This window comes from Gossypium arboreum, chromosome 5, assembly GCF_025698485.1.
Source record: "Gossypium arboreum isolate Shixiya-1 chromosome 5, ASM2569848v2, whole genome shotgun sequence".
NCBI lineage: Eukaryota > Viridiplantae > Streptophyta > Magnoliopsida > Malvales > Malvaceae > Gossypium > Gossypium arboreum.
Genome location: NC_069074.1, coordinates 29,274,407 through 29,285,211, shown reverse-complemented (window position 1 = coordinate 29,285,211; position 10,805 = coordinate 29,274,407). Strand labels below are relative to the sequence as shown.

At 33.1% G+C, this 10,805-nt stretch overlaps 1 protein-coding gene across 1 annotated transcript; it reads right to left on the bottom strand.

The window, feature by feature from the left end:
• Positions 1-81: 81 nt before the first annotated feature.
• Positions 82-1,343, bottom strand: LOC108452715 (uncharacterized). Its single transcript, XM_017750513.2, has one exon. The coding sequence runs from the start codon at positions 936-938 to the stop codon at positions 231-233; it is 708 nt and encodes a 235-aa protein (XP_017606002.1). The 5' UTR covers positions 939-1,343; the 3' UTR covers positions 82-230.
• Positions 1,344-10,805: the final 9,462 nt, after the last annotated feature.

Here is a 10,805-nt window from a genome sequence, read left to right as displayed (position 1 = left end):
ATGAATCGTGAACAAAAATTATAAAAGCAGACATGAAAAATATAAAATAAATAGCTAAATTAATTTAAAACTGGTACCATATTATAAAAGAAATGTGAGTAGGGAAAATTCTGAATTCTGAATTCTGAATTCCTATATTCTACATCAATTGTGAATACTTAACATAATCAAAGGGGCCCGTTTCCCATAATACCAGTTCTCATCATCAAGAAAATAGAAATCAGATATGCTCATGTTTCATTGTCTTCAAGGATCGCCTGCTGCAACAGCCAACAACTCTGGAGCTGTGAGAAAGCAGTTTCCCTGAAACTCTTAACCCTAACCAAGCAAAAGTGGGTGCAACTTATCCCAAACCCTGAACCCACTTTACTCGTCTTCAACAAATAACACGCTGGAGCAGCCGCCCCAATGCCCTGCACTACTATCCCCCATGCCCTTGTATTACAAACCTCCTCCTTCCCTTCCTCTTCTTCTTCTCCTTGTTGTATTTGTTCGACAAAAATCAGCCCATCAGGCATTGGACTCTCCCCTTTCTCCCACTTTTGTTTCACCAAACCCCACTTATCTTCCTCCGTTTTTTCCGTCCTTGTTCTCGTGGTGTTATTTTTTACGTCGGAGAACACCTCGACCAATAAAGGAGATTCCGGCAACCTCTTCACGATTTCAGCCACCGAATCTCTCATCCACTCGTCTATTTTCTCGTACGAAAATTCCTTCCCTCTCGTCTTTTCTTGTTTCAACAATGGTTGAAGAAGGCTTACTCTTACCTTAGACGACGCCAGCATCTTTTCTTTTCTTGATCCCGATGACGATTGTGAACCTGAGACCATGAAACAACGTGGGCGAGCATTCTGATTATGGAAGTTGAAAAGATTGGAAGAATCGTGGCGCCGGAGGCAAACGTTTCCGCCGCGACAAACACCGTCTGCCACCGCCATTATTGCTTTTTTCTGTTCTTCTCTTTTTTTATGGTCCGCCTCGGAAAATCGGTTTACGCTGCCACAAGGATTGGTAAATGTTTTAATCTTCACCCTTCCAAGAAATCGTAAAAGATTAAAAACATTTATCAAAGTTGTAGTTTTATTTGATTAAGATCTCCTTTAGTTGTATATACCATGTACTTGTTTTCCGATGCTAAACACGTTGTTCTCGAGGACTTGTCGGAGGATCATGGCCGTTGAGGTCTGATCCAACGGTGACAGGAAAAGGCACGTGGTTGCATGTAGGATGTACGCGCCCACACGCTCTGTGCCCAATCCTTGTCTAAAACATTTGCCAAGTGAGTTTTCCACGTCACCAACACAAAATCACATGATTCATAAAAGAATCGGGTGTCTTCTAACTAAGCATAGAGATATATTTTAGTCAAATCTTATTTAATTTAATAGGCTATTTGATTATTAGTAGAATTTCTAAAAAATTATGTTGGTAAATTTTTTATTAATTAAAATAACAAGATAAATTATATTAATATTTATATATTATAATTAAAATAATTTATTTTTATAAGATAAAATTGAGTGATATTCATTTTAATTAAAATAATATATGTTTAGATTATTCTAATTCATCACTTATATACAAATGATTTCAATAGATATTGGCCAAAGCACAGATACCACCAATACAGAAAGCATAATTTGAATTTATCATCGAAAGCATTGTACTATTATCTTACAAAAGTATATTTCACAAATGAGTTTAACTCTTTACATTCCTCCGTAAATTTTAACCCAAAGTTTGGTTGGTTAGGAGAGTAGGTAAAGGCTTTGGCACCTCAAATCATAAGAATTGTCTACTAGTCAAAGGTGAATTCGAGGAGACTAGGTAAAGGCTTTGGCACCTCAAAATAAAAAATAAAAAAAATTAATTCAGTCCTCTTATAAATAAAAAATTATAAATTAAAATATAATGAAATTACACTTTAACCCCTTAAAATAATAAAATTCTATTTAACCCCTTCAAAAATAATGAAATTATAAATTAATACATGATAACCTTATCTCTCAAGAATGTCTAATTAAATTTCAACTCCTACTAAAAAGAATTTTAGATTAGTCGTTGCTACTAATAGTATGTCTGGCAATGATTTGCCATTGTCGATGGTATGTGAGTTTACAAAAACAAAAAAACTTACGTCTACCATTAGATGTGTTATATAAATAGTGAATATGTGATACATGATTGGTGTATGAGTCTCATACATCGTTAATAAACAATAACATGACATTGTATCATCAGTAAAATAAACAAAATACAGGGCATAATGATATATTTAGTCCTCAATGTTTACATTTTTTATTTGTCAAATTGGCCCTTATTCAATAAGTATATGTGGTTATTGATTCTTTTTTATGCCATGGTAACTATGATTTGAGCTTTCTACTTTGTCTTGTGTGGTAGACTTATTTGTTTTTCAGTTTTAAAATTAGAAATTTCTGGTTGAAGAAAATATATTAAAAAAAGAAAAAGAGAGAATTTTGTGGTGCAACATTTTGTGCCTTTGACTTTGGAGGGATGGTTGCTGTTGGGAAAGTTTTTGCTACTTGTTCCAGGTCCTATTATAATGAAATTGTTTCTCTACTTGGGTCAATGACTTGGGCCTTGAATAGATATCGTTTGTGTTGAGTTTGGTTCACTTGAATGTGACATATTTGACAAAACTAGAAGCATGGGTCGACTAGGGTACTAAGACTCCCAACTGAATTGCTTGAGGTGATTGGATAAACATGAAAGTCTCATTATTAATTTTTTTTTTAGAGATAAATGTAACAACCCTATTTTCGGGCTACCGAAACGGTGGTTTCGGGACCATGATTCCGACGTAGTAAAATTTTTTTATTATATTTTTTTATGGTTTAAATTTCACGGAATGATTTCGTGAAAATTTTGTTCGAAAATTTTGACGTTTGGGCACTCAATTTAGTCAAAAGGACTAAATCGTAAAAAGTGCAACAATTGAGTTCTACATGCTAGAGGTGTCTAATTGCTATGAGATTTTAAATTAGAGGTCCTTATATGATAATTAGACCATTTTGTAATTTTTTTGGACAAAAATGGACATGGATAGGTGAATTTTGAAATAAATGCATTAAGGGCATTTTGGTTATTTAGTTAATAAAAGAATAAAAAGGGAAAATAAAGCCAAAATTTTGTCCATATTTCTTCAACCTTGGCCAAATTTCATAAGGGCTCCATATCTAGGGTTTTGTCATCTTTCAATCTTGATAGTAAGTGCATTCTAGCCCCGTTTTTAATGTTCTTTATATTTTTGAAGTCCTCATAACCCGATTTACCTATTTCTACCATTATTTTGAAGTAGGGTTCATGTTTAAAAATTTACCCATGTGTGAAATGCATGTTTTTTGATGTTTAATGGTAGAAAATGAAAGTTTGATGTTTAATAAACAACTTTTACTAAGTGATTTTTAGTGGAGATGCATAAAAAAGACTGTAAAAAGTTGTCAAATGGGTAGTAAAAATTTGATTTGATGAATAATGTGGGCTGATATGAGCATGTATATGGTTCGGCTAGGCTTGGGTAACAAAGAAATTGAATACATTTCATTTTACGTGCCTAAGGACTAATTTGTAAATATGTTAAAGTTTAGGGGCAAAAATTTAATTTTTTCATAGTATGATTTTTGGACTGAATTGAGGAATGTGAATAATAAACAAGCTAAATTTGCTATTATAGATCAAGAAAAACGAAGTTCGAACCTTGATCAGGGAAAGAATAAGGTGTTTGACGATTAAATCCATTTCTCCTAATTTTGTACCTAGGTAAGTTCGTATGTAAATAATGCATTATTATTTATGCTTTAATTGTGTTATTGTTGTATGAATTACGGTTTACTCTTTGAATAAATTCGACAAAGTTTCGACAAGTGAGAAATATCCCGGTTGAACCTTAGGAGTAGTTAGGATACAAATGTCATGGCATTAAGGTTATTTGAGTTTACGTGTAAGACCATATCTGGGATATGACATCGGTATGAGATTTCGTGTAAGACCATAGCTGGAATATTGGCATCGAAATGAGATCCCATGTAAGACCATATCCGGGATATGACATTGGTATGGTACTATGTGTGTAAGATTTCCCAAGTATCATTTTGTATTCCAAGTGGTTCAACAGGTAACTTAACGACCATGTTAAAGTTATGAAAGATTAGGGTATGTTGTGGAAGACAATGGTATGTTGCAAGATGGTACAAGTATGTACACAGAACTCATGCTTAATGAGCTCGATATCTGATGAACTCACAGTAAAGTTTGATTGAGTAAGTTACGATGTTAAGGTTTTAATATTATCTATGCCAAGTTGATTATGAGATTTACAATGATACCTATGTTAATTTCCTTCATGTTAAAAATATGTTAAAATGTGTTTATGATGCCTATTATTTGAATAGGAACTTACTAAGCTTTAAAGCTTACTCCCCTTTATTTTTCCTTTGTCTTATAGTGTCACCAAGCCAGCTCGGGGATCGAAGACAGTCGGAGATTCATTCATACTATTAATTTATCATTTTGGGCACTTATAACTACATTATTTTGAGTTATGGCATGTATAGGGACTTGATCATTTTGTTATGCGTCATATTCGATTTGGCCAAATGTGTTGGCTTATAATGGTTAATGATTCATTTTGTATATGACCATTGGAAGTTGGCTAATATTAATCTTATTGGTCATTAGTATGTTTATGTGATGATGCTTATCATGAAAATGAAATTGGCATGAATGGAAAAGAAAGTATGTGATGTTTTTGCATGATAGACATTAACATGTGCAAATGATGTATTGATATCTTGTTTGTGGCTGATTTGGTTGTATGTATATGCTTGGATTGATGTGGCTTATTGTTGTGTAGGTTGGTGCAAGTAAGAGTGACAAAATGGCTTGGTAAATAACCTTATTTTTTTCCACACGGGCAGAGACACGGTCGTGTGTCTCAACCGCGTGAAGGACACAGCCTAGGGACATGGGCGTGTGCCCAAGGCGTGTGAAGTCTGCACCTATTTTATGAAAAATTATGAAAATTAAATCGCCCACACGGCCTAAGCACACGGGCGTGTAACTTGGCCGTGTGACTTGGCTGTGTGACTTCAATTTGCTGATGACGTCATAAACAGAGAGTTATACGGGTTAGGGGCACGAGCATGTGTGTTCACACGGCCTACCACACGGGCGTGTGACCTCTGTTTTGATGAAAAATTTTCTAAGTGTTAGGAAGTTTTCTAAAGTTCTCGGTTTAGTCCCGAATAACTTATAATGCATGTTTTGGGCCTCGTAGGCTCGTTTAAGGGACAATATGAATGTTTTCAAAAAGTTTTAAATTTGAGTGGAAATTTATGTCTCATTTTTGAATGTTTATTTGAGTTTAAGTCCGGTAATGCCTCGTACCCTATTCCGGCATCGAATAAGGGTAAGGGGTGTTACAATAAATATCATATTTATGCAAGAAAGTTTTGGAGCAGTTGGAAGACTGATTTATGAAGAATTAGTGACAAATACTCGGGAAAATTAATGAGATAATTTCAGCTTTTAAATAGAAGTTTAAAGCCTTTCAAAACATTATTGATTGACCACTTGAAGAGGCCTATAAATAAGTTGTTTTGTGTTACACATCAAGAGCAGATTTTGGAATGTATTTGTCAACAGTTTTTGTTGTGTTTTTGTAGTTATTTTGTGACACTCTTTTAGGTATTCTTTGGAGAGTTTATTGGTTGAATTGTGAAGTATTTGTGTGAATGATTTGTAACAAATGGGTTCTGGTATTAAGGTTGCAATTACTTCTTTGTGTAAGGGTAGATTGGGCTTAAGCTAATAGGTAATTCGAACGATTGTTGAATAAAATTATTTACCGGTGAGGCTCCATAGACGTAAGACCATTGTGTTTGAACTACGTTAATAAATATCGATCATGTCAATTCTTTTTTGCTCTTATTTTTTTCATTGCCTGTCGACCTATAACCCCATATTAAAAATCAGACAGTCTAAATTTAGCAATACTCTTCCCCCAAAACCTATTTCGGGAAAAAGATCATATGCAACATCGAGTTTCCAATTATATCCTTTACAAAAATGGAAAACCAACTTGGAGAATTTTTTACACAAGTATTCAATTAGTTTGAACTTGTTTAGTGTTGAGTTGGGGCTAAGACAACAAAAGTTCTTCTGTCGAAGAGGTTTGTACTTCCTTTGTTAAAGTAAGGACAAATGGTTTAATTCAAGATTTCTTAAGAATCAACTTAGTGAAATCTCATATTTTTTATATTAGAAAAAGAAATGATTCGTTAGGTTCAAGATTGATTTCTGATAATAGGTCTGATCATACCAATAAAAATATGTTTCATTCCATTTATTAATGTTAGGCAAAGTTGATTTATCATTTTGGCAAACTAATTATTTTTCAATTAGTATCAGAGTGGGCTTTAAACGTTATTTGAAGGTGATCCTTTGTTCGATTTACGATTAAGGAATTCATGAAGTAAGGTAGTTCAATTACTCCACCCCGTTGCTTTTCATTAAAATTTACAAGCCTTAAATGTAATTTTCAATGGAGTTGACTTAGACTAACTTAAAGTCATTTTTGTATGTAAATGTGCTAAGCAAGCATATACAATCTTGAAAAACCAACATGAAGGAAATAATGTTGTACGTATGTCAAAACTTTATATTTTAACAACCAAGTTCGAAAATTTTAAAATGTTTGAATATGAAAATATCTCTAAGTTTTATGCAAGATTATGTGAGATTTCTAATGAGGCTTTCTATCTTGGAAAACATTTTTCTAATGATAAAGTGGTACGCAAAATGTTGAGATCTTTACTAGAATGGTTCATCACTAAGTCACGAAAATAGAGGAGGCCAAATATATTATTGCTCTCAAGCTGGACAAGTTTATAGGCTTACTTCAAACCTTTGAGTTGAATATAAAGGAAGCAAAATGTGAAAAAATAGGTTTGCCAAAGAACGTAGCATTCAATGCTCAAAAGGCTATAAAATAGGGAGACAAAAAATGGAGAACATTGATGAGATCTAAAAACAATTAGCCTTACTCACCGAAAATGAAGAGGTTCATTAAGAAGGGAACTAAAGTAGATACAGTGAGACAAGAAAAAAAAGACGTTTAATGTTATGAATGTAAGAGATTTCGTCACTTACAATCAGACTGTGTTAATACTAAGAAGAAAGAGAAGTTACCCACAATCACTTGGAGTGATGAAGGAAGTTCTTATGTAGATAAATATGTGAGCAACTATGTTGTTTTTATTGCTACTATTCCAAACCATGTTCCAACAAATTCTGAAGATATTCAAATAATGACGGTGTTCCTTTTAAATCTTTGGAGGATTTTTACAGCTATATGTTAAATAAAATAGAGAACTGTGCGAATTGAATGATTCCTTAAGGGAATAAATTATTCTCCTTAAATGAGAAAAAAAAAAGCTTGAAATAGTGGTCTAAGAAAACGATGATGGTTTGAAAGTAACCTAGAGTGAGTAGATGATGCAAATTTTGCCTTGAAGAAGTTTGGAGGCCAAGTGAGAAGCTTGATAAAATTTTGGCTTCAAGGAGAACTAAACCAAGCTATAGAGGAGTTGGTTACATCAATAAAGGTAAGGAAACTATCACTTATCCAATTTTTGTTAGAGCTAAATATGTGGGTTCTTCTTTTCGTCATGAGGCAAGGAATAAGAACTTTAGAAAGATTGCATGCCATTATTGTTGGAAGATGGACATATCAGACCCCTTTGTTATAAAATGATGCGAGATTGAAAGAAGTTCAACTCAGCTGCAAAACCTATTACAAGAATGCATGGAACAATAAGACCACAACATAGATAGATTTGGGTAAGGAAGGATCGAGCACATTTGAGTAATGAAAATCAACATTTGATTGATGCTCGTATGAACCATGAGGTTACAACTCATGTTAAAGATTTATCGAGCACTGGAGAAACGTCATCTAGGTTTCATAGAAAAGAAAATTGTTGTTTCATGAGCTACAACTCCTCTTGTTGTTAAGTTGACCGCCTTCATCTCCCATTCACTCTCATGAAAGACAGGAGGAGAGGAAGAAATCAACAGATAGAGATAAGGATCGAATAAAACTAATAGGTGTGGTGCCTGCAAGTATGATGAGTCAAATTTAATATATTTGTATAATGGGATACAAGAGTACTCCGAGGATTGAACCCAAGAGAGTCAGAGATTGAACAATTTCTACCAACGAACATGCAAAATATAGAGTTTAACCAACTAATCACTAAAAAATTATATTACAGCAAATAATAGAGTCAAGAATGATTAAACTAATCTACAATCTAACTACCAATGACTAAATTGTAACAAATGTGAAATTACGAAATTAAAAAAAAATAACAAAAGGTGGTTGGTTGATCTTGATGTGGTTCACTCATTCTCAAATTAGGGATCTAAATTACTTAAACTCCTAAAATGGTTCCATTTTACTTCTCAATCTCAATTTTACCAAATTAGACAAATTAATTCAGTTTATCTCTCAATCTCATCGGCTAACCCAAGACTAATTGATCGGTGCTCAACAAGATCTCCCCTCGGTCTCACTTACTTAGATATTCCCTTAGGGTCACCAATCCTAAGTTTTTAGGTTCATTAAAATTAGTTTAATTTATTGCATTGATGCTCGTATGAACCATGAGGTTACAACTCATGTTAAAGATTTATCGAGCACTGGAGAAACGTCATCTAGGTTTCATAGAAAAGAAAATTGTTGTTTCATGAGCTACAACTCCTTTTGTTGTTAAGTTGACCGCCTTCATCTCCCATTCACTCTCATGAAAGACAGGAGGAGAGGAAGATATCAACAGATAGAGACAAGGATCGAATAAAACTAATAGGTGTGGTGCCTGCAAGTATGACAGGTCAATTTTAATATATTTGTATAATGGGATACAAGAGTACTCCGAGGATTGAACCCAAGAGAGTCAGAGATTGAACAATTTCTACCAACGAACATGCAAAATATAGAGTTTAACCAACTAATCACTAAAAAATTATATTACAGCAAATAATAGAGTCAAGAATGATTAAACTAATCTACAATCTAACTACCAATGACTAAATTGTAACAAATGTGAAATTACGAAATTAAAAAAAAATAACAAAAGGTGGTTGATTGATCTTGATGTGGTTCACTCATTCTCAAATTAGGGATCTAAATTACTTAAACTCCTAAAATGGTTCCATTTTACTTCTCAATCTCAATTTTACCAAATTAGACAAATTAATTCAGTTTATCTTTCAATCTCATCGGTTAACCCGAGACTAATTGATCGGTGCTCAACAAGATCTCCCCTCGGTCTCACTTACTTAGATATTCCCTTAGGGTCACCAATCCTAAGTTTTTAGGTTCATTAAAATTAGTTTAATTTATTGCATTGATGCTTGTATGAACCATGAGGTTACAACTCATGTTAAAGATTTATCGAGCACTGGAGAAACATCATCTAGGTTTCATAGAAAAGAAAATTGTTGTTTCATGAGCTACAACTCCTCTTGTTGTTAAGTTAACCGCCTTCATCTCCCATTCACTCTCATGAAAGACAGGAGGAGAGGAAGAAATCAACAGATAGAGACAAGGATCGAATAAAACTAATAGGTGTGGTGCCTGCAAGTATGACAGGTCAATTTTAATATATTTGTATAATGGAATACAAGAGTACTCCGAGGATTGAACCCAAGAGAGTCAGAGATTGAACAATTTCTACCAACGAACATGCAAAATATAGAGTTTAACCAACTAATCACTAAAAAATTATATTACAGCAAATAATAGAGTCAAGAATGATTAAACTAATCTACAATCTAACTACCAATGACTAAATTGTAACAAATGTGAAATTACAAAATTAAAAAAAAATAACAAAAGGTGGTTGATTGATCTTGATGTGGTTCACTCATTCTCAAATTAGGGATCTAAATTACTTAAACTCCTAAAATGGTTCCATTTTACTTCTCAATCTCAATTTTACCAAATTAGACAAATTAATTCAGTTTATCTCTCAATCTCATCGGCTAACCCGAGACTAATTGATCGGTGCTCAACAAGATCTCCCCTCGGTCTCACTTACTTAGATATTCCCTTAGGGTCACCAATCCTAAGTTTTTAGGTTCATTAAAATTAGTTTAATTTATTGCATTTTGGTCCCTCATCCAAAAATCAGCTCAACACATCTCCATCAACCAACCCCCTTAAAAGTTTAGTTACTCGTACTAATAATAAAGCTAATGAACATGGAAGCCATCAAAGAAAAACATAAGAAAAATGGAAAAGTTTGAATTTTTATGCAAGAGAACTTAAAGGAAATGTAAAGAGAAGCATATTACATGAAAGTTTAAAGCAAGAAACATAAAATGAGCAAGCTTTAACAGATTAATGTAAAAAAAAGAAACTGGAATGCATTAAACTAAAATTGAAAATGTCATTGCAACCAAAGTAAAAGGACTAAATGTGCAAATAAATCTAAGCTACAATGTTAACTAACTTGACTAACTACAAGAACACTAAAAGCAAGAAGAAAATGCAGAAAAAAATAACATCTGCAACTATGGAAAATGAAGAAAAATGAAAACCCTAGAAAATTAGAAGAGAAAACTAAGAGAAAACCTAAGAAAAACTAAAACTAAACAATAATAATTCTAAAAAAAAAATTCTAAAGAATATATAAGAAAAAGTTAAAAAAATTCTAATATAATAATTTTGGAATCTAAATAAGTAAATTAATAATTTCAAATTTATATCCTCTAACATG

Excerpts from the sequence above, each read along its gene's own strand:
- LOC108452715 (XM_017750513.2), bottom strand. The coding sequence starts at position 938 with ATGGCGGTGGCAGACGGTGTTTGTCGCGGCGGAAACGTTTGCCTCCGG.